General features: G+C 47.6%; 1 protein-coding gene across 1 annotated transcript in view; it reads right to left on the bottom strand.

Moving 5' to 3' along the window:
- The window catches only part of HLCS (holocarboxylase synthetase), a 205010-nt gene that overhangs the window by 176338 nt on the left and 4994 nt on the right, over positions 1-23678 (bottom strand). Inside the window, exons 3-5 of the mRNA XM_082722771.1 lie at positions 9234-9396; positions 6190-7136; positions 622-804 (exon numbers count right to left, since the gene is read on the bottom strand). Of these exons, the coding sequence (XP_082578897.1) occupies positions 622-804; positions 6190-7136; positions 9234-9396 (1293 nt within the window). The remainder of the gene's footprint in view (positions 1-621; positions 805-6189; positions 7137-9233; positions 9397-23678) is intronic.

Here is a 23678-nt window from a genome sequence, read left to right as displayed (position 1 = left end):
CACAATTAGTAAGAAACCGACAGCTTGGCAAAGCCAAGGGGTTAGCAGGAGGAGACACCCCAGCGAATCTGGCAAACTGCCCAAACCAGGTAACAACCACAGGCATCAAATGCAGACAAAGTCCAGGAAAACTCCTGAATACCTTCCCAGCTCCGCGGGCATTTTCCTTTTAGACACCCCTAAGCCCTAGGAACTGAACTCGGAGCCCCTTCTGCCACAAGATGGCAGACATCAGCACGAATGAAAGGAAACTTGGGATTGTTCCCATCCAAACATTCCCTGAGAAAGACCCGGATCAAAACAAAGGTCTTTAATCCCAAATGAATCAACTGTGGTTTCCAAACACACTCTTGATACATGAAAGAGTGACCCTTTGCCCCCTAACGTGGATAGGCCGTGACCTTTCAGACAGAACAACTTCTAAACTCCAACAGTCTTCCCTCCTTCCCTTGCACACAAACCCCCAAAATACCAGTTATACTTGGATATCTTTAAGATGGTTCCCGACCCCAAAGGCTAAAGAGAAACAGAAATCAAAATCGAGACCACGGAGAAACAACAGGGACACCATTTGGAAGAGAGACGACCGAGGTGTCCCCTTCCGCCGGGGCAGACACTCACCTCGGCCACAGGCAGCAAGTAAAGAGGTGTTAAGGCAGGAACTTGTTTTATGTCACAGTTTAGGCCGAGTGTTGTCAGGATCTCCCTAAGGACTTCATATCTTCTGATATTGCTTGATTTGAGCAGATCAAAGTCTTCCGGGGCTCGCACCGCTGCAGAACTGGGAGGCAGTTCTAAGTGCGCCTGAGAAAAAAAGGCACCAATTCGTTAAGTCGTGAATTGGGGACACCTGCCGACCTTAGGAGAAACAGCCTCCTAACCTGTGTTTCTGAAAACCTCAGCAGAAATCCTTCTGATCATCAACAGTATGTAAACGTTGAACTTGACCGTTTGGAGAGTCATGACAAGCAGTAAAAAGATTCAAAGGCGCCGACTGAAATCACGGCTGTCGGGCGGAAAGGCGGTGCTGGAACATGAGCCTGGACAGGAATCAGACTCTGCCTGGGTTCCGACTTGTACCACTAACCAGCCGGGCGACCCTGGGCAAGTGGCTAAACTTGATTAGTTGACAGACCACAAACCATAAGAGACTCTTAATGCTTACTGAGGGTTGCTGGCTGCGTGATGGCCACTGGAGAGGGTACGTGTTGTGGTGAGTGCTGTGAATTGTGTGAGAATGATAAATCACGGACATGTGCCCCAGAAATAAGTGATGCATTATGTTAAAAAAAGAAACAAAAAAAAAAACTTAGAAATAGGATTGTGCTGAGACGCCAACTAAAGTCACTCTTGAAGAGGCGCCTGGGTGGTTCAGTGGGTTAAAGCCTCTGCCTTCAGCTCAGTCATGATCTCAGGGTCCTGGGATCGAGTCCCGCATCAGGCTCTCTGCTCAGTGGGGAGCCTGCTTCCTCCTCTTTCTCTGCCTGCCTCGCTGCCTACTTGTGATCTCAGTCTGTCAAATAAATAAAATCTTTAAAAAATAATAATAAAGTCGCTCTTGAACTCCAGGAGGCGCGATGGGTCATTTGAAAACTCGCACCCTACCTGTAAGTCATGACCACTGGGAAACAATATCAGGAAGGAGAGGAACATCGTTCACCTTTGTAAGCGTGTTTGCAGGCATTCAAATCAAAGATATGCCCGTCCCACCACCCTCTCTCACCTGGATTGAATTTAAGATTCAGGACTTCATTTATCTAGTTCAGGTTTTGTGGTCCACTTAAAATTAAAACAGCCCCATCTAGCGGCGCCTGGGAGGCTCAGTCAGTTCAGCATCTGCCTTGGGCTCAGGTCTTGATTTCAGGGTTTCTGGGACCGAGCCCCACATCGGGCTCCCTTCTCAGCAGGAGTCTGCTTATCCCTCTGCCCCTCCCCCTGCTCATGCTCGCTCTCTCTCTCTCTCTAAGAAATAAAATCTTTTTAAAAAACAATAATAAAAGAGCCCCAAAAATCAACTGTCTGTCTTGTTCTGAAGGAACATGCTAGAACTTCCAGCTCCTTTCAGCTAGAAATTTCCAATCAGTGGTATGTGCTTTGGTATAAAGAAACAGACTAGAACTTCTCGTCCTCTTGAGATCAAATTTTAACTGGCCATTAGAGCCTTGGAAGGTGCCAGAATACTGAGCAACCTAAGCATGTTGGCTTTATTTTATTTCGCTTTTGCCAGGGATGAGCTGTGGATTTCTGTTGTACTCAGAGCTCCTGAACTGATGTTACAGGAGCATGATGAAAACAAAAAGCAAGAGGTCAGCCTTCAGGCAATGTAATCTCTCTCGATTCCCACCAAAGACTTAACCAAGTCAAAAACACTGTCCAAATGTCCTGTCCAAAATGGTCCAAATGTGCAAAGCTGATGTCAATCTGAAAAGGTTCATAGAGACGGTCCAGCATGTCCCACGCTACGGCAGGCCCGCGGAGGGCTGTTCCTGTCGTCCAGGGGCAGGAGTGAGTCTGTCCTCCAAACAGCTGTGGAGAGAGACTCAGCAGAGGAGGGAAATCCTTCAAGGCATCCGATTCCGGGTCCCTTTCATCCCTTCATTCTCCCTAACTGCGGCCTCTCCTCCCCAGCGGACAAAGCCAGTGGTTCTCCTGGAGATGACCCCCTTACAGGTGGCAGAAATATATGTGCTGCCGAAGCGAGCACACAGGTGGCAGAAATAAAATGAGTGATGTTCTTCCCCGACCTGGGCCCAGAGGAGAGGGCGTGAGCGTGAGGAATGGCACACGAGCACCCCAGGCTGAGTGAACACAGAAGATCCAAGAAGCACCCGGAGTGAGATATGTGGAACCCACAGTCACACATGAGCGAGGCCCAGGAGGAAAAGGGGGGCTCACCCTACAAGCAGACCTCCAGAGCTCCAGGAGGTAAGAGAGAGGACAGCCACCGGGGGCCTGGGGGCTCAGCGGGTTAGGTGTCTACCTTCAGCTCCGGTCACGATCTCAGGGTCCTGGGATCAAACCCCACGTCAGGCTTCCTGCTCAGGGGGACTCTGCTTTTCCCTCTCCCTCTGCCCCTCCTGCTTGTGTTCTCTCTCGCTCTCTTTCTCAAATAAATAAAATCTTTTAAAAAAAATTAAGAGGGGCCCCTGGATGGCTCAGTGGGTTAAAGCCTCTGCCTTCGGCTCAGGTCATGATCCCAGGGTCCTGAGATGGAGACCCGCGTCGGGCTCTCTGCTCATTGGGGAGCCTGCTTCCTCCTCTCTCTCTCTCTCTGCCTGCCTCTCTGCCTACTTGTGATCTCTCTCTGTCAAATAAATAAATAAAATCTTAAAAAAATAAAAATTTTAAAATTTTAAAAAATTAAGAAAGAATGAATGAACAACCACTGGCATTGTGTGAGGAGGGCTTTTGCAGGCTTTGGACAGTTGCTGCTTTGACAACAGAAGCAGTGAGACCTCCTCCTGCCCTATACCTCAGGTCACAAGACGGACAGCGCCTGCTTCGGGATTTGCACTCCTGGTCCTCCGTGGGCCCCAACACACACCTCATCCCCCAGCTAGAATACTGTCTCCCATCCAAGTACTAACCAGGCCCGACCCTGCTTAGCTTCCGAGATCAGACGAGATCGGGCGCGTTCAGGGTGGTATGGCCGTAGACCCCCAGCTAGAATACTGTTGCCATACTGATGGGCCCATTTCTACACCTTGGCTTCTTGTAAAGTTAAGGCCTTTTGAACTAAAACGTCTCCAATCCCAGATGGACGGAGTGGAAGGCGGTTAGCTGCTTGTCGGCAGTATCTAGTGGGTAGCAGGCCGCTAACACCCTACAGAGCATGGCCCGGAGGGCTCCATGACAAAACGGGATCCGCCTGAAACGTCAGCAGCGCCAGGGATGAGGAAATAAAGTACTTTTAAGTCCATGTGGGCAACTTCGTGCCAAAGTCCTGGTCCATTCAATGATCCAATGTCAGCATTAACCTTCAGCCGTAAACCTCCCCTGCAAACGCAATCGTCACAGCAAGCACACCAGAACGTCCTTCCTCCTCGTGACTGGCAGTCAAGGCGTGCCCATGCCGCTCCTTGGCCGCCAGACCACTGCCCACCGCATGGCTGTGGTTTGCCCTTGAAGTGCTCTGCCCCTCTTACTGGGTTACATCACTACTCAATTTATTAGAGATGAAGACTGTGAAATTGACCAGGGAAAGAGGAAACTAACCAGCCCACAGGAACATTCACTGGCCGCTCCCGGCAGCGAGGTATTGTCTGAGCCAAAAGCAGTGACCCTGTCACACAGAGACTGGAAGTCATTTAAAATCAAAAACGACATTCTAATCCTCTGAATCTGATTTTTGAAGCTGCATCGTATTGCCTTTTTTTTTTTTTTCTAGACCAATGCCTGCAGTATCAAATTTTATGACGGTAACGGGGTCAATTTAAATGGTGCGGCAAGTGCAGTGGCCACGTCACTCAGAGAATGGATTGCAGCGGTGCCGAATCAATTTTCTAGTACAAGTCTGCGCACCGGGGTGGTAAAAGTCACTATTCAAAACTGAAATACGGCTCTAGGAAGTCGGGTTTTTAAGTGGATTTTCTGAGAATGCACGGTTGCTATAGTTACCATCTTCACAGAGAAATGATAAGAGGAACATGTATTAGGCCTCCAAATGGATTCATGTGCTTTGCGGCCTACGTGAAACCTGCTTGGCTTGTATCGTTCATCTATCCTGCTGTCCAGATTTCTTAATTATATGCATCTTTGCCTGAGCATTATCTTAAGAACAAATGAATGGGCTTTGGGATAGTAAAGGAAGAAATTTATGACCCCCTGAAGAATGTTTGGTCAGAAAAGCCAAGAGTCTTAGCTCCTAGGACAGCATATGAAATGAAAATAAATAACAAGAAAAGGAGACGATTCTCCAACTCAATAAAAAAAAAAAATCCCTATAATAAAATAAAATCTCTAACACTCATCCTGGGAACTACTTTGGGTAAAATATCTACATCTACTTAACTTTCTGTTTAGATAACAAATCCTTAAGCACAAGGGCTCATCTAACTCTAACAAAAACTTTCCACCTTAAAGCATTAAAAAGTTTGCAGTCGATGATCAGGAATTTGGAAACAGTCTATCCTGCTCCCACCAGCTTCACAAACAAAAAAGGAACAGGAAAAAGAAAGTGGGGACAAAAAATCAGGAGATGAGCCAAAGGATTTGGGAAGGGGGGGTAGCCTGTCCTTTCCTTTCCCTTTCCACTTTCTCCTCACCTATATAGAGCTGAGCCTTGAACAACTGTGGGGGTGAGGGGCACCGGCCTCTCTGTGCAGTGGAAAGTCCGCATATAACTTCAACTCTCCAAAAACTTAACTACTAACAGCCTAGTGTTAACCGGGAGCCTCACCGATAACATGATGAATCATTTTGTATATTATACATATTATATACTCTATTCTTACAATAAAGTAAGCTGCAGAAAACTATTCAGAAAACCATGCAGAACAGAGAATACATTCACAGTACTATATCGTATTGAACCCAAAAATGCCGCACAAGTGGACCCACGTGGTTCAAAGCCATGTTATTCAAGGGTCAGTTGTATTAATGTGCCATAAATTTAAGCCGCTTCAATATCCTACCTGAAATTTTCTCGGCACTTAAAGACTGACAAAATCATGAAAGAACTAGGACTTGGTAAGTTTTCCACACTCACTACTGCACAGTTGGTGGGCATTCACACAACCCCCGCCATCGACTACAAGGTTGTAATGTGAGGGTTATTGGCACCAAAAATCACCAGCCCAAGGTGCTCTCAACTCCCCACATTAATTAAAAGGTTTGAGTATATCAATCACAGTGTGCTTTGAGATAAGAGAGTAGACAAATGCATTTTGGAAAGCTTATTACCAGCACAGATCAAAATGAGAGAATTTTCTAACTCTCGGTTAACCAGCAGCCCTTAATCAACCATGACACCTTCTGCTTTGTTCCTCCATCCCGAGTGTTTTGGTGAAATCGGATATTCATGTGGCAGGAAAGCCCTCATCTAAACCTATTCAGCATCAGCAAAAAGTCCCAGCCAGGGATCCAAAGTGCCCCACAGAGCACAGACTCTTAACCCTTTTGGTGTTCGGTCTTAAAGAGCAAACTCGCTGTCAGGTCCCCAGAGATCCCCACACGATGCCAGCTCCGTACCTGGCAAAGGACAGCTTCTCCTCCATGTTCTCCGAAAGGCACCTGCACTATCAGCCTGTCCTTGTCTGCATTCTCCAGGTGACCCTGGAGCTTGCCCAGGCTGCGGCGCTCCCCGGCGCCTTCCTCGTAAACGTAGCCACTGCTCAGGATACTGAGCTTCACCTGGGTCTGGTCAGCCTTGGAGAAAACCAAGTTCTGGACTGTTTCCTGGAGCACGCTCTTCCTCACCACCTGGAAGCCAGCAAACGCGAAGGAGGAACACAGGCCTAACACCTTCCCTCCCTGGGAAAGGTAGGCCATGAACTTCTGGGCCAGGTCTTCGGGAATAGCCTCCCGGGTGGCAACGACCAACAACAGACAGTTGTCTGACCACGGGTCTCTGAGAGCACTTTCCCGTGACAGGTGGTAGAGTGTATAGCTGTCAGCGTCCACACAGTCAGCCAGAACAGACCGGATCTCCTGGAACCTGCCCAGGGATTCCTGGGGGGCAGAGCCCACGTAGAAGAGAATGTTGGGGGCCTTTCCCGTGACGTTGACTCTCCTCCCTTCTCTCTCCAGGTGGGTGTCACCAGCAACATCCTCCAAACTGCCACTGTGATCGTAGGGAAGATCTGGAATGTTCTCTGCAGATGCAAACTTGACAGATTCGATGGTGCTGTTCTCAAGCTCGAGACACTCGTGGCAGCTAGACAGATGGAGGGGACAGTGCTCGACGGAGCCCACTTCTCTGTCACGGTCCCCAGCAGGCTCGCTGCCAGAGGCACCCCCTTTCCCCAGAGTGGGTTCTGCACCAAGAACCTTGGGGTCCTCTCTACCCACACATGCCATAACGTCGGACTCAGGCTGAGTCTCAGTGGAAGGTTTGCGATTCAGCTGTAGGGTCTGGGCTTGCTGGTCTGAGGCCTGATCTTCAAGGGCCTTCAGAGTACAGTCCTGCAGGTGCACTGCTAAAACACGAACAGAAAAGACAATCATCAGTTCAAAACCGGCCGGCGCTCTCCGCACTCCGTGACACCCGCTGCAGGGCAGCCTGCCCTCGGCGCCCACCTGCATCCCCACCACAAGTCTGCGGCCTTCACTGGAACCTCTCCGTCGGAACCGGAACCCGGCACTGCTCCCACCTTCTGGGAGGGTGCGCCCGACCTTCCCCGGAGTGAAATTCCAAATCCCACATCTCCACAACACCTTTCCCTTGTGAATCAGGAAGCCCCAGGTCCCCTTCCCGGCTGGCGAACAAAGTGGGAGATGTGAGAGGGAACTGCCTACTTACTTACAGAATCGACTGCTTGGGTGTCCGTCTCCTATAAGGAAACTGAGAAACAAAAAAGGCACACATCTAGCATGCCCAGGCAGAGCCCACGCAGAAGGGGCTGTTGGGAGGGACACTTCTTAGGATCAGTGTGGGGGAAAGGGTCGTCCCAGGATCCTATCTCGGGACCTGAATAGAAGTTTACAATCACTGATTCAAAACACACTGATGGACCCTTGCTATGCACCTGACATCGTATCAGGCACACGAACATGCCAAATGGGGAGATTAAATGAGTTACAAGATTTCCGGAGCTGGTAACACTCATTTGCTCAAGATACCAATGAAGACTTTCAAGGACATAGAAACTCAATTTTTAAGTCTAATTAAGAAAGAATATTTTGGGGGCGCCTGGGTGGCTCAGTGGATTAAGGCCTCTGCCTTCGGCTCAGGTCATGATCTCAGGGTCCTGGGATCGAGTCCCACATCAGGCTTTCTGCTCAGCAGGGAGCCTGCTTCCCTTCCTCTCTCTCTCTGCCTGCCTCTCTGCCTGCTTGTCATCTCTCTCTGTCAAATAAATAAATAAAATATTAAAAAAAAACAAAAACAAAAAAAGAAAGAACATTTTCATGTTTCCTGAAAAAAAGATGTATCCCAAAATATTGTGACACACACACACACACACACACACACACACATATATATATTTATAAAAAAACTCTTAGAATTAGAACTTTGTAGTAACACGGTGCTTTCCATTCAGTCAAACTCCAGTCTAGGAACTTGTTACACTGTTTAGACTGTGGAAAGCAAATACTATATGGGTTCTACATTTGCACGCCATCTTGTGGATAATGCAATTATGGGAAATCCTTGTTGTTTTTTTTTAAGATTTTATTTATTTATTTGACAGACAGAGATCACAAGTAGGCAGAGAGGCAGGCAGAGAGAGAGGAGGAAGCAGGTTCCCTGCTGAGCAGAGAGCCCAATGTGGGACTCGATCCCAGGACCCTGAGATCATGACCTGAGCCGAAGGCAGCGGCCTAACGCACTGAGCCACCCAGGCACCCCCTTGTTTAAAAATTTTAAAAGCACTGGGGCGCCTGGGTAGCTCCTACGGTTAAGGGTCTGATTCTTGATCTCAGTTCAGGTCTTGATCTCAGGATTGTGAGTTCAAGCCCCATGTTGGGCCCAACATGGAGCCCACTCAAAAAAACAAAAAAAAAAGAATTTGAAAAACACTATCAATATACTTAGGGATATTAAGATAAATATCTAAATAAAAAAAAACTGGGGCGCCTGGGTGGCTCAGTGGGTTAAGCTGCTGCCTTCGGCTCAGGTCATGATCTCAGAGTCCTGGGATCGAGTCCCGCATCGGGCTCTCTGCTCAGCAGAGAGCCTGCTTTCCTCTCTCTCTCTCTGCCTGCCTCTCCATCTACTTGTGATTTCTCTCTGTCAAATAAATAAATAAAATCTTAAAAAAAAAAAAAAAAACTAATACACATGTATGAATCTCATACAGTTATAATTCTATCCAACCTACTGACCATATTAAACTGAAGATAAGCATTTGCTTTATGCCACATTGAACACGAGGGTTCAACAGTCTTTAAGCTAATAACCAATGGTCTCCTGATAAGACAGAAATATTTCTTTTTTTTAAGTTTTTATTTAGTTAAGTAGTCTCTATACCCAACATGGGGCTCGAACTCATGACCAAGAGATCACGAGTTGCCTGCTCTTCTGACCGAGCCAGCCAGGTGCCCCCAATGGAAACACTTCCAGGGTCACGTACAAACGATCTTTTGAGGTACCAATCCATCAGCCATCTGGAGTCTGTCTTCCAGGAACGCCACGCCCAGCTTACTGAAGTCATCCACGCTTGCTTCGGCGATTAACTGGTAAGGGTCCCCAGGTCTGTAAGCTAACGGCAAACAGCAGTCCGACCACTTCACAGTCTGAGAAAACACGAGGGAGGGAGGAGGAAGAGAAAGACAGTGAGATTGTTCTTCTCTAAAATAAGCAGATACTTTTCCCTTCAGTTCCCACCCCGAAGTTACGGTCAAACCTAGTGAGTTACTGGAGATTGCATTTTATTACCATCAAAGTTGTCCTGGCTCTAACATTCTTGTTTCTGACAACACGGCTCCCTAAGCACTACATACAACCCTCTCTCTTATTTTTTTTTTTAATTTTGTATTTAAATTCAATTAGCCAACATGTGTGGCGTTCAATAATTGATTAGTCGATGGGGCGCCTGGGTGGCTCAGTAGGTTAAAGGCTCTGCCTTTGGCTCGGGTCATGATCTCAGGGTCCTAGGATCGAGCCCCACATAGGGCTTTCTGCTCGGTGGGGAGCCTGCTTCCTCCTCTCCCTCTGCCTGCCTCTCTGCCTACTTGTGATCTCTCTCTGTGTCGAATAAAGAAATTTTTTTTAAAAATCTTTGGGAAAAAGAAAAATAATAATTGATCAGTCACGTGTAACACCCCGCGCTCATCACCTCCTGTGCCTCCGTGATGCCCATCCCCCAGTGACCCAGTCCCTCTCTTTTAAGAGCAAGCAGTTGAAGGCTGCACCGCTTTGCAATGAGCTGAAAGGGCCATTTTCCAGACATGGAAATACATCGGTGTGCCCTTTAGTAACAGGAAATAGGAGAAAGCAACTGGTCCACAATATCCAGTGATTTATAATGTAACCTGTAGACCAGCTTTGCCCTGGTGTGGTCTGAGACCAGCTGCACTGGGACCCCCAAGGCACGTGTGTGCACTTCCCCGTCCTGGGCCCCGAGCTCTCTCTGGCGCTCCCACGCGCTGCACGCCTCAGCCCTGCAGCCTCAGCCCAGCAAGTTCCACATGGGCCTTCCCCTACAACTGGGAAAACAACTGACAAGGACCATCCAGAGAGCAACGGCCTATCCCAATGCACATTCCCCCCACAAGGGGGCAGGGAACGTGACAGCAGAAAAAACTCCGTCCTTGACAGGGTCCAGTTTTTCTAAGAGAAGGATGTGAACCCTGGATGAGAAGGCGAGCTCGGGGGTGGGGGGTGGGGGTGGTTAGGAGCCTGACTCTGGAGTCAAGGACCTGGGTCTGGGTCCAACTGGATTCTTCTTAGTTGCGCATCCTCAGGCAAGTCTCAGAATGTCTGGAGTCCCAGCTTCCTCATTCATGGAGCTGGAATAATGATATGAGCGCCAGGCATCCTGTGGGTTTGCTGCGTTAACGAGATGCCAGAGTACATAACGCCACCAGCAGAGAGCCTGGGACAGCAGAGTGCTCAACTGATGAAAGCCACCATTTTTGGCTATTATGAATCTGGCTTTATTTTTTTTTTTAAAGATTTTATTTATTTATTTGACAGACAGGTCACAAGTAGCAGAGAGGCAGGCAGAGAGAGAGGGGGAAGCAGGCTCCCTGCTGAGCAGAGAGCCTGATGTGGGGCTCCATCCCAGGACCCTGAGATCATGACCTGAGCGGAAGGCAGCAGCTTAACCCACTGAGCCACCCAGGTGCCCCGAATCTGGCTTTAAAAGCAAGTGGCTAGGTTGCGTGATGGACACTGGAGAGGGTATGCGCTACGGTGAGTGCTGTGAAGTGTGTCAGCCTGATGATTCACAGACCTGTACCCCCGGGGCAAATAACACATTATACGTTAATAAAAATAATTTTTTTAAAAAAAAGCAGGTGGATAGAGTGGTCTTTTTTAAAGGTGCCATGAAGAATTTCCCTACTTCCCAAAACAAATCATCTCAGGAATACACTGCCCCAAATCTCATAATTGGAAATAAATAATTTTGAATTCCATTTTTTATACCGATAGGTTAAGTTTTTAGAACTAACTTCTGCTGAACAATGAGAAAGTGCTGATAACATCAATAAAACATCACCTTGAAAGCACTGAAGAAATGATTCGATAATGAAGCATGGCGGGCCCAGCACTGGGGTAAATCGTGACCCTACAAGGGGAAAGGGAATTCCCATGAGGCAAGCCACCACTGCCTTGAGGGAACTTGCTCACCCAGGAGACGAGGGGTTTAAAAGTCAACAATTGGCATAAGGACAGGAAGACAGATCAATGGAATAGAACTGAGTACACAGAAACCAACACACACCTACAGAAAACTGATTTTGGATAATGTTGCCAAGACAATTTAACAGCGACAGAACAATTTTTTCAACAGACAGTGCTGATACAACGGGATATCCATATGCAAAAGAATGAAAACAGACCCCCTACCTCATGCAAAAGTCAAGTCAAACTGGGCCAATTCCTCCACATCAGAGCTAAAACTATAAAATTCTTAGAAGAAAACAGATGTAAATCGTCATGACCTCAGACAAGGCAATGGTTTTGCCGACAGCACATCAATCTTGAACTTTTGAAAAAACCAGGTAAATGGGACTTCATTAAAATCTTTGTGCTTCGGGGCACCTGGGTGGCTCAGTGGGTTAAAGCCTCTGCCTTCAGCTCAGGTCAGGATCCCAGGGTCCTGGGATCAAGCCCCATATCGGGCTCTCTGCTCAGCGGGGAGCCTGCTTCCTCCTCTCTCTCTCTGCCTGCCTCTCAGCCTACTTGTGATCTCTTTCCATCAAATGAATAAATAAAAAAATTAAAAAAAAAAAATCTTTGTGCTTCAAAGAATAGCTTCAAGACAGTGGGAAGACAATTCACAAAATGGGAGAAAATACTTGCAAATAACATATCTGATAAAAAGACTTGTACCCACAATGCATAAAAATGTAGAAAAAAAGAACTCCTACAACAATAAAGACAAAACATCCAATTTAAAAATGGACAGAGGCAGGGCGCCTGGGTAGCTCAGTCAGTTAAGCATCTGTCTCCAGCTCAAGTCACGGTCCCGGGGTCCCGGGATGGAGTCCTGCACTGGGCTCCCTGCTCAGCAGGGAATCGGCTTCTCCCTCTCCCTCCGCCCCTGCCCGCTGTTGGTGCCCTCTCACACATGCTCTCTCACTCTCTCCAATAAATGAGCAAACTCTTTAAAAAAAACGGACAAGGGATCTGATCAGACATTTCTCCAAAGAAAATATACAAATGGCAATAAGCACTTGAAAATATGCACAACGACCCTGATTAGTCATAGAAAAGCACAGATCAAAACCACGATGAGACACTTCAGCTCTGCTGGGATGGGTATAATCAAAAGGATGGATTCCAACAAGTGTTGCTGAGGATGCTGAGAAATCAGAGCCCTACTGCACTGCTGGTGGAAATAAACAGAACGGCGCGGCCTCTTCGGGAAAGAGTGGTACAGCTCGAAAAGTTAAACACAGGGGTGCTGGGTGGCTGGAGGGGGGCGCGGTACGCTCGGTTGGCTGAGCATCCGACTCTTGATTTCGACTCAGGTCATGATCTCAGGGTCAAGGAAGAGCCCCAGGTCAGGGCCTAAGCTCAGCATGAAGTCTGCTTGTCCCTCTCCCTGTGCTCCTACCCCCGCTCGTGCTCTCTCTATCTCTAAAACAGATAAAATCTAAATAAATAAATAAATAAAAATTAAAAACTTGAACACAGAATTACCAAAAGACCCAGCAATTGCACTCCCAGGTATATAACTAAAAGAACTGAAAATACATGTACACACACAAAAGTTGTATGTAGATGTTCATAGCAGCATTATTCATAATAACCAAAGAGGGGGAACAACCCAAAAGTCTATCAACAGATGAAGGATACATAAATGTATCTCTCATAAAATAGAGAGACATAAAATAGAGATACATAAAATGTATCTCTCCATACAACAGAGTATTATTCAGCCATGAAAAAGAATGAACTACTGATTCATGTCACAACGTCGATGAATCTTAAATACGTCACACTAAGTGAAGGAAGCCAATAACGAAAGGTCCCATACTACAGGTCTCTACGTATATGAAATATCCAAAACAGACAAATCTAAAGAGTTAACAAGTAGATGATGAGTAGTTGCCAGGAAATGGGGAAGTGGAGGTGGCCACTGATGGATGTGTGTTTCTTTCTGGGGTGAGGAAAACAGCATTAGATAGTGGTAATTGCACAACCACTGAATTGTAATTGGATACTTCAAAAGGATGAGGTTTATGGCATACGCATTATATGTCAATTTTCTATTTTCTTAAGATTTTATTTATTTATTTGATAGAGAGAGCGATCACAAGTAGGCAGAGGGGCAGGCAGAGAAAGGGGGGAAAGTAGGCTCCCTGCCGAGCAGAGAGCATGATATTCGGGGCTCGATCCCAGGACGCTGGGATCATGACCTGAGCCGAAGGCAGAGGTTTAACCCACTGAGCCACCCAGGCGCCCCATTGTAAATTTTAAAAAGAAAATAATCGAGGTAGTTTGCTTATTCCCACACTGCTCCTGGACAGCCTAGACAGTGGGAGAATCCAGAACCCAAATGTTCCAGCTCCTCCTGCTAACAGGTGTGTGACCCAAGCAAGTCACTCAAATTCTCTATTCTTGGGTTTCCCGTCTGTAGGGTGGAAATGTAAGATCACCCACCTCACAAGGTGACCGGGAGAGGTAAACGGGAATGATGGGCAAAGTGCCTGGTCCGCAGAGAGGCACTTACTATGCTGAACATGACATCCTGGAAGCAGGTATTCTCGACGGGGACCATATCCCCCGAGTGGTCAAAAACTGATTTGAGGGGCACCTGGGTGGCTCAGTGGGTTAAAGCCTCTGCCTTTGGCTCAGGTCATAATCTCAGGGTCCTGGGATCAAGCCCCGCATCGGGCTCTCTGCTCAGCAGGGAGCCTGCTTCCTCCTCTCTCTCTGCCTGCCTCTCTGCCTACTTGTGATCTCGGTCTGTCAAATAAATAAATAAAATCTTTAAAAAAAAAAAAAAAGGTTGAAACCCACTAATGGGTCTAGAATATTTGGAGGAAGAGAACCGTCGGGATTTTCTTTAAGCTCTACGGGTAGCCTTGCCTCCACCTGATCGCACACTTGTCCATCTGCGGGTAGCCTTGCCTCCACCTGATCGCACACTTGTCCATCTGCGAGTAGCCTTGCCTCCACCTGATCGCACACTTGTCCACCTCCCGCCAGACCTGGAACGAGAAGGAGCAGGACTCCCCTGACCAGCGACTTGATGGGGCTCCGCACTTCAAATCCTCGCCTCTGATCCCAGGTGAGAGCGGAAGCGGACAATTTGGGCAGATCTTTAGCTGATTTCCAGCTTTGAGGATGGAGGAAGGACGCCAGCTCAGGGGGATGAGAGGATAAACTCTGGCCTGGGCAAGAGCTGACTCTGCAGGGGAGGGAGGGTGGGAACCGTGAAAGGGACAGCACCAGGCTAAGGCGTCTCTGTTTTCGGGATTGTCACAGGCAATGCATGCATGAGGACAAACACTCAGCCAGAGGAGACCCAGCCCCGAGTCCAGTTGTTCCAAAGTTGATTCAGCCCCTGCTGGAGCGGGCACGGTGTGGGGCTGGGCCTCAAAGCAAGCGTATCGTGTAAAAGGAGCCAATTATTAAATTCTCAGACACCCCTGAAGAAGAGACGTGGGAGATAAACGAACCAGGGGAAGGACAGGAAGCGCCCAGAGAACAATACACACACACACACACACACACACGTCCTGATCAGGTTTCTCAACTCCGCCAGCTGATTCCCCACCTAAGTGCATTTCCTCTTTGTAGAAACGGGTCTGGGAGCCGCTGACCATGCAAACTCCCCAGGCAGCACCGTGTCCTCCATCAAAGCGAAGCCAGGCTGTCGCCCAGGCATCCAGCACTGTTTGTCTAAAAGCAGACAGTTTGCACTTCAAGGTGGAAACAAAGGGATTGAGAAAGAAAAGGGAAGTCAAACCAAAGGCTTACCCTGAAGATCAAAGGAGAGGAAGCCCCGGTCAGCCCCAAACAAAGGGATTTCCTGGCAGAAATCCCTTCCATAACCAAAGCTCGGACTTGGGGTTACCTCGGGTTACCTCGATGACAGGAGGCGGTGGTGGACCTGCTCTACTCAACTCCAGGAGGGCCGGGGCCACTGGATTCCATGCTCCGGGCGGGGCAGCCTCCAGCGAACTGTCCTTCCCACGGCTGCCTGCAGCACGTTGGGGGGGGGGGGGGGTAAGGAGGGGAGGATGAAGTTCTGCAGCAAATGTGGGGGCAACTGTGGGAGCAGACGTGGCGACAGGCAGCTGATCGTCCTCCGCGGAGGAGGCGATGCTAGACCACAGGACCCGGATATGCACCCAGTTTCAGGCCAGACGTGACCCGGAATGTATTAGATGTCATTAACATTTTTTTTAAAAGAGAGGGAGGTGACAGGCGGCAGAGGGAGAAGGAGAATCTCAAGCAGGCTCCACACCCAGATGGGGGGCTCGACCTCACCACCCCGAGATCATGACCTGAACTGAAATCAAGAGTTGGACACGCAACCAACTGAGCCACCTAGGAGACACCAAGTCGACTGATTCAAACATTAAAGATCTTCTGAGAAAAAGACTGAGCTCCCCCAAGGGAGAAGACCTCGTGACTCCAGTAGCCACACCTACTTGCCCTGAGTGTCCCACCTTTCCGCTGGCCCTGCAAATTCTGGACGTGCACACTCCACCATCAGGGGAGCCAATTCTTTAAATAAATGTTTCTGGATCTCTCTCCCACCACCTCCCTCCCCCCACCCCCGCATGTTTGTATATTTATATATACACATACACGTATATGGGCATACACGCGCTTTCTTTCTTTTAAACCAACTTAATTATAATTAATTATACATGAGGTTTTTAAAATTTGTAGCGACAAACTGGAGGAAGGAAGGTGAGACACGCAGAGACAAGAGGAATGTGAAACTCAGAGAGGGGGGAAAGGGGTTACCCCTGCAGCCTTCAGTTCGCAAATACAGAAGACAAAGGATGGCTACAAACCCCATTCTCATTCTCTGTCATTTGAAAAGATAATGTGCCCTACCATGTTTCAGGAGAGGGGTGCTAGAAAATCAAGCGACGGGATAAGGGACGTCACAGCTGCACAGTAAGCAAAAGCTGACATGATCAGTGAAACCACGTCGTACTGCAGAACCGGGACTGACAAGGCACCCCAGGAAAAAGGAGGTCCTGGGGCCTTAATTGGCCGAGTACCGGAGCCTCCGTCAGAAAATAAGAGAAAGACCCTTGCTGTCACAGACTGTTTACAGTGCTTGGGTCCTGGAGGAGTCCCATAGGCCCCTGAGGCCCCCGTCTAAGGGTAGACAGCATTAGCCTCCCCGACTGGTCATGGCCCACTTCCCGTGCCCATCCCACCGATGCCGGTAAGGTGAGGAAGAAGTTTTAAAAGGCACCCCCGGTGTGGCACGCCTGGGTGGTTCAGCTGGTTGGGCATCGGCCTTCGGCTCAGGTCTCAGGTCATGGTCCCGGGGTCCAGGATTGAGCCCCGTGGTGCTCCCTGCCCAGCAGGGAGGCTGCTTCTCCCTCTCCCACTGCCCTTCCCGCAGCTTGTGTGCATGCACGCTCGCTCTCTCGCTCTCTCTCTCTTTCTCTCGAGTAAGTAAATAGATAAATCTTTAAAAGAAAAAAGAGAAAGAGACATCCCAAGTGTTTTCGTTACCCACTGCGGTGTAACAAACCACCCAAAATGTAGCGGCTTCAGCTAATCATTTATTTTGTTCAGTCTCAATGCGGGCAGGGCTTGGCAGGGACAGTTCAACTCTGCTCCAGGAGGCTCGGGTCCAGTCCCTCCACTGGGCCAGGATGCTCTACTTCCAGGACGGCTCCCTCACCCGGCCAGTGAGAGCTGCCCACCGGCTGGAGCTGCCCACTGTCCTCGCTTGGCAGCAAGGGAGGTGCATTCCCAGAGCCCAGGCAGAAGCTGCCACGTGTCCTACGATCTAGCCTTAGAAGTCCCGTGCACCACATCATATAGGACAATCCACTACCCTGAGTCTGGCCAGCTCCTGCTCCTCCCCTCGGTGTGAATGGCCCATCCAAAGATGGACTTGCTCCTTCAACCCAGGTCCCTGCACGAGAAAGATGCACAGAGCAGAGCCCAGAGCAGAGTCCCAGCTTAAAATCGCTGCGGAGCCCACACATCAGCCAACCAAGAAACCAAGATCTGTTGTTAGAAGCCACTGAGATGCTAGGGTCATCTGTTACTGCAGCAAAGCTGACCAAAACAATGCACGAAACTGCATTCCTTACAGCGGCCCCTCCCCGAGCCCTTCCGCCCTACTCCCAATCTCCACGAGTGATCCCCGATCCACCAAAAACTACCGTCCCTCGGATAAAGCCCAAATTCTTAATGAGTGCATATAAACCTTCTGTGATCTTTGCATTATGTGCATTCTCTGACTATCGAAGAATATTCAGCTCTGCTACGTGGAAAAACAAGAGCGTGGGCGAAACCCATACATGAAGTATGTAACTTACAAGACATGCTAAAGATCGAGGACATCAGTGCAACATACGTGTAATGAACACAGGTAAAATGGAAAGAACAAAGGAAAGCACTACCCCTAGTCGGAGTCATAGACATACCAAGTAAATCTTAAATATTATTATTTTTTAAGATTTTATTTATTTATTTGACAGAGATCACAAGTAGGCAGAGAGGCAGGCAGAGAGAGAGGAAGGGAAGCAGGCTCCCCGCTGAGCAGAGAGCCCGATGCAGGGCTCGATCCCAGGACCCTGGGACCATGACCTGAGCCAAAGGCAGAGGCCTTAACCCACTGAGCCACTCTGGTGCCCCAAATCTTAATTATTATTAAGATACAAATCATGCCACCTTGAGACTGACAGTTCAGTCATCCCTGAATCAGCCACCCCTTAGAGTCCCACGTATACTCTGCCTAGAAACAGATGAAAAGCACAGCTGGCACACAGCTCTTCCAGGACACAAGTCCTGAGTCTCCCCAGCAGAACAAGTGTGTGCCAGCCACACACACCCTCCACCTGACAAGCCCCCTGCTTTAACCTCCTCTGGGCCCTTGCAGCTAATCCTAAGGGTCAGCTGACCCCAGATCTCTCCACGTGCTTCTTGCTGCATGTTTTGAAATTAATCCATGAACTGTGTCATTCACGTACCTTAACTTGGTCTGCAAGCTTCTCTACTCTGTGACTGCTGGGAAAGCCTGCCTGGTCATGCTCTTTTTTTTTTTTTTTTTTTTTTAAGATTTTACTTTTAAGTAACCTCTACACCCAATGTGGGGCTCAACTCCTAAGCTCAAGATAAAAGCTGCACGCTCTACGGACGTAGCCAGCCAGGTGCCCCGGTTTTTAAAAGCTACTGCTGCATCCAGATAATTTTCCACACGACAGTCCAGCCCATCGTTCTCCTTTGGCCTTATCTTGGGCCACTCCCCCAAGTCATGTTACTGCAGATGAAATTGTACTGACCCAGTCCTCAGGTGCAAATCTCTGTATGCTTCTGCACCTGCCGTTCTACTGGGAAGCCCTTCCCTCCTCTGCACCAAATCCCTGTTTTTCCTTTGAAACTCATCTATCACCTTCCCCGGAAAGTCCTTCCTGACCTCACCCTCCTTGGGCATGGAGCCCACTTTAAAAAAAGGAATGGATCTCATAGTTCACTGTCTTCTCATTAACTCTGCAGTTCTTATTTGGGTTGATTGCTTAATGGGGTTTTGCTTTTAGGGGGGCGTCTATGAATCTATGTATCTTGCACTGGACTCTCAAGTCCTTTGAGTTTAACGGGACCCTGAGATGGTAAAGTGAAAATCTGTATGTAAGAAAGACTTTGAACTTGATACATGTCACATTCTGTCCTATTTTTAGGATTATGGAACTCTTACAGATATTTAAAATATCCTTTTTAATTGTGGATATCTCAAATGACTTTTTAAAAAAAAAAACTTTTTTAATTTTATTGACTTATTTGAGAGAGAGAGTGAGAGAGAGAGAAAGCATGAAGGGGGAGGGGCAAAGGGGGAAGGAGAAGCAGACTCCCTGCTGAGCTGGAGCCCCACACCCTGGGATCATGACCTGAGCCAAAACCAAGAGCTGGACCGTTAACCAACTGAACCACCCAAGCACCCCTCAAATTACTTCCATTTGTGGTCATTCTATAGACTCCAACAACAAATAAATGAATCTTAGGAATTCAGTTTTTATTTATTCTTAAAGATTTTCTTTATTTATTTGACACACAGAGTGAAAGAGAGAGAGAGCACAAGCAGGAGGATGTATAAGGCAAAGGCAGAGGGAGACGGAGGGCCTGTACTGAGCAGGGAGCCTGATGTGGGACTTGATCCCAGGACCTTGGGAGCATGACCTGCGCCGAAGGCAGAGGCTTAACTGACGAAGCCACCCAGGCGTCCCCGGAATTCAGTTCTGAAAAAATTGTAGCCTTCATATATTCATATTTTCATTAAGTCATTCATTAAAGTATTTACTGAACATCTGCTGTGTTCCACTTATTTTACTAAGGTGCCACAATAAATGCCAGTGGAGCATGGTAGCTTCAGCTCAATTTTCAGTGCGTTCTGGAATAACATTGACAGTCTTGTTTAGTAAGAACTGATGACCCAAAAGTCATACATAATTCTTTTGTTGCCAAAAATTCACTTGCTATGAAGGCACTCATCCATTCATCTAGGGTTTATCAAGTGCCTATCATATGCCACACTGTGTGCCAGCGCTGGAGTGACGTGTCCTATGGAGATGCAAGGTGCATTCAGAGATGATGGTCCCTGTCAACTTGGGGAGCTCACAGTGTGGGAGGGACAACAGCTAAGTAAATGAACAGTTAAAGTTCACCGAGACAAGCACAATGGGAGGGCATGGATTGGAGGGGTGGTGGGCAACCCACTGAGCCAGGTGCCTGACATCAATTCCTTTTTAAGTTTTAAAACCCAACTTATAAAATGAAGTACAGTGTAATAGCCAGAGTGGTCCAAAAAATATCTCGGAATGTCTGGCTCCTGGTTGCGAGACCCACTGAAGCCTCTGATCGTAAATAAAATGAATTATCTGGACAGTAGTTGTCTTCCTTGGGGGGTAGGAAGGGGTACGTTCTTTCTCCCTCAGAAAATTAAGAAATAAGTCATTGCCATTAAGCAAGATCTTAAGTAAATCTTCATTAGAATGTATATTAAATGAAATGAAAACTGTGAGAAATGTTAATTATCTCCCAAAATCTGGTCTTCTGTTCTTCCCTTCCCTTCCTTGTCCCGCGAGGACAGCAGTTCTGCAGCCTGCCCTGCGGCTAAGGGGACAGGTACATGAGTGGCCCGTGAAACTTCCGATCTCAGTTTTTAAAGGGGTAGCTGACTGGCCCTGATCCCCTCATCCCCCAACCTGAGGGCGAGAATGTGCAGGAGGCTGACAACAGCAGCGGGGCTAACAGGAACCAGCCTCTAGCAAGAGAGTGAACAAGGGGCGCCTGGGTGGCTCAGTGGTTAAGCCGCTGCCTTCAGCTCAGGTCATGATCTCAGGGTCCTGGGATTGAGCCCCGCATCAGGCTCTCTGCTCAGCAGGGAGCCTGTTTCCCCTTTTCTCTCTCTGCCTGCCTCTCTGCTACTTGTTCTCTCTCTCTCTCTGTAAAATAAATAAATAAAATCTTTAAAAAAAAAAAAAAAAAGAAGTGAACGAGGCAGGCAGAGAGGAGCTGAGGGCAACACACAGAAGGGAACTGGGTGCCTGGATGGCCTTACACAGCAGAACCGCCTCCCTGAGAGAGAAAGAAACTTATAGCTTTTTGCTCTGCGATGGTTCGGGGTCTCTGATACAGTAGCTCTCTACATTAGCCTCTACCCTCCATAACACAGTAACGATGTTCCCTCAGATGCGCCACGTCTTTGAACCCCAGAAAGGGGTACAATTAAGGAACAATAAGTTAGGAACTCAAGAACAGAGCAGTCACATTTTGTGTTAAGGAATCTGCACATACTTTATGTAACGGTAATATTTTAGACATCCTGGTGTTGGTTTTAAGCCAAAATCTTACTACATACCAAATAATATTCGCATATCTAAGAAAACATCAAGCTTACTCTAAGTTTAATAATTTCTAAGAATTATGTAAGTGTTCAGTAACATGATGTTTGGTCACTCGGATGACTTATGTTATCTAAAAAGAAGTTGGTTTGGGGAGGGAGAAGGTAGGGGCAGGGGAGGAAGAATGTGTGGATAGACTCTGGGGGCTCACATAGGTACATGTTCCATTTCCATACTCAGTGGTGAATTCGTGGGTATTTATCATATAATTTCAAATTCATCAGCGAATGAAGGCCATGCATGAACCAATGACAAGAGTACACTTTTGATCAAGGATTAGGATTAACCCAAGTCTGTCTGGCTAGAATCCAAAAATAAAATACAGTGTTTTAAGATATTTGAGCTTCTGAACAGGACAAATATTATTCAGAAATTCCATTAACCGTGATCACAACTTTTTGTTAAACTTCTAAGAATGGTAAATTAGGACTTAAAAGCCCAAATCGGTTAAAAAAAAAAAAAGGTTAAAAAAAAAGCCAAGTATTGGCACTTTCACGATTCAACCTAATTGATAACTTAATTTGTAATTTTAATACACTGAAAATCATTGTTTTAAACAAAAAGGACTTTCTGAGTAGTCTTTTCTGCTTTGGTGAATGCTTGAGTTCACCAAAAAATTTCACATCACCAGTTGGCGTCCTTCTACTGAACACAGGAGAAGAGCCATGAGCATTGCTGGCTTGGCCTCGGGTTAATGTAAGCTTTGTTGTTATGACTAGGAAAAGGCAATGTCTAGATCTCTTTAAGTCTAGATCTCTTTAAAACTACTAATGCATCCCTCTGGCTACTAGAAAGGGTATGGACACTGGTTAAAACTTCATCTGCCATTTAGCAGCTGGTGGCTTTAGAAACGCCATTTAAGGGGCGCCTGGGTGGTTCAGTAGGTTAAGCGTCTGCCTTCAGCTCAAGTCATGACCCCAGGGTCCTGGAATCAAGTCCTGCATCGGGGCTCCCTGCTCAATGGGGAGACGGCTTCTTCCTCTCCATCTGCCCCCCAAACCCAGCTTGTGATCGCTCTCTCTTACTCACGTTTACTCTCAAATAAATAAAATCTTTTTAAAAAAAAAAGAAAAGAAAGAAATGCCATTTAATCTTTTTTTTTTTTTAAAGATTTTATTTATTTATTTGACAGAGAGAGATTACAAGTAGGCAGAGAGAGAGAGAGGAGGAAGCAGGCTCCCTGCTGAGTAGAGAGCCCGATGCGGGACTCGATCCCAGGACCCTGAGATCATGACCTGAGCCGAAGGCAGCGGCTTAACCCACTGAGCCACCCAGGCGCCCCAGAAATGCCATTTAATCTTAAGGCTTCAGTTTTCTTCTCTTTAAAATGACAAGAATAGGGGCACCTGGGTGACTCAGTGGGTTAAAGCCTCTGCCTTCAGCTTAGGTCATGATTCCAGGGTCCTGGGATCAAGCCCTGCGGTCCTGGGATCAAGCCCTGCATCAGGGAGCCTGCTTCGCTTCCTCCTCTCTCTCTGCCTGCCTCTCTGCCTACTTGTGATCTCTGTCAAATAAATAAATAAAATCTTAAAAATAAATAAAATAAATAAATAAAATGACAAGAATAATATCATATAGAATTGGCTGGATAAATGGCATTATTATTATTATCCTAAGTCTATATAAGGCTCGATAAAACATCAGGAGGCTGCCCAAGGACATGGAGCACCACAGCGCAGGGACGGCTCTCAGGCCACCCAAACATAGTTTCTTGCTCTCCTTTAAATATCTTTACCCATCTCATGGCCTTTACTTCAGTCTACCCTGAATTCTAGTCAGTTTTTCTCGTCTTCCTCCTCTCTTCCTTTTCTCTCATCCCAATACAGTGGCTTGAAGATGGTGTTTGTAAAATGGAAATCCAGTGACGACAACGGCTACCATCAGCAAAACCCCTGCTGGAGTATCCGGGGCTGGCAGGGATCACATGGTGGCTGAGTGAAGGCGGCGAGGCAAGGACTCATGCAGACACCCGAGGGGAAGAAACCCACAGGGGGCTTAGGGTCGGACTTCCACGAGCCTAAGGGCATGACCGAGTCTGGTGAGAAGCCATCCCCTGAAGCTTGAGCCACAGTGAGCTTCCCCGGATTTGTGTCTAGGAAGAGAACTCCAGCCATCAAGAGGAAAACCCACGGACACAAGACAGGACTACATTTCCACGGTTTAAACCAAAAGATCTGAAGCGGAGCACGAAATGAGGAGTGGAAAAGAAGGAGGCGAGTGGAGACCGCCGGGGGTGGGGGGCCCTCAGTGAATTGGGACCTGCACAGCGGGAAGGACGCAGGAGATGAGAG

The sequence above is a fragment of the Mustela nivalis genome, assembly GCF_964662115.1.
Source record: "Mustela nivalis genome assembly, chromosome: 1".
Taxonomy (NCBI): Eukaryota; Metazoa; Chordata; class Mammalia; order Carnivora; family Mustelidae; genus Mustela; species Mustela nivalis.
This window is presented reverse-complemented; position numbering and strand designations above follow the sequence as displayed.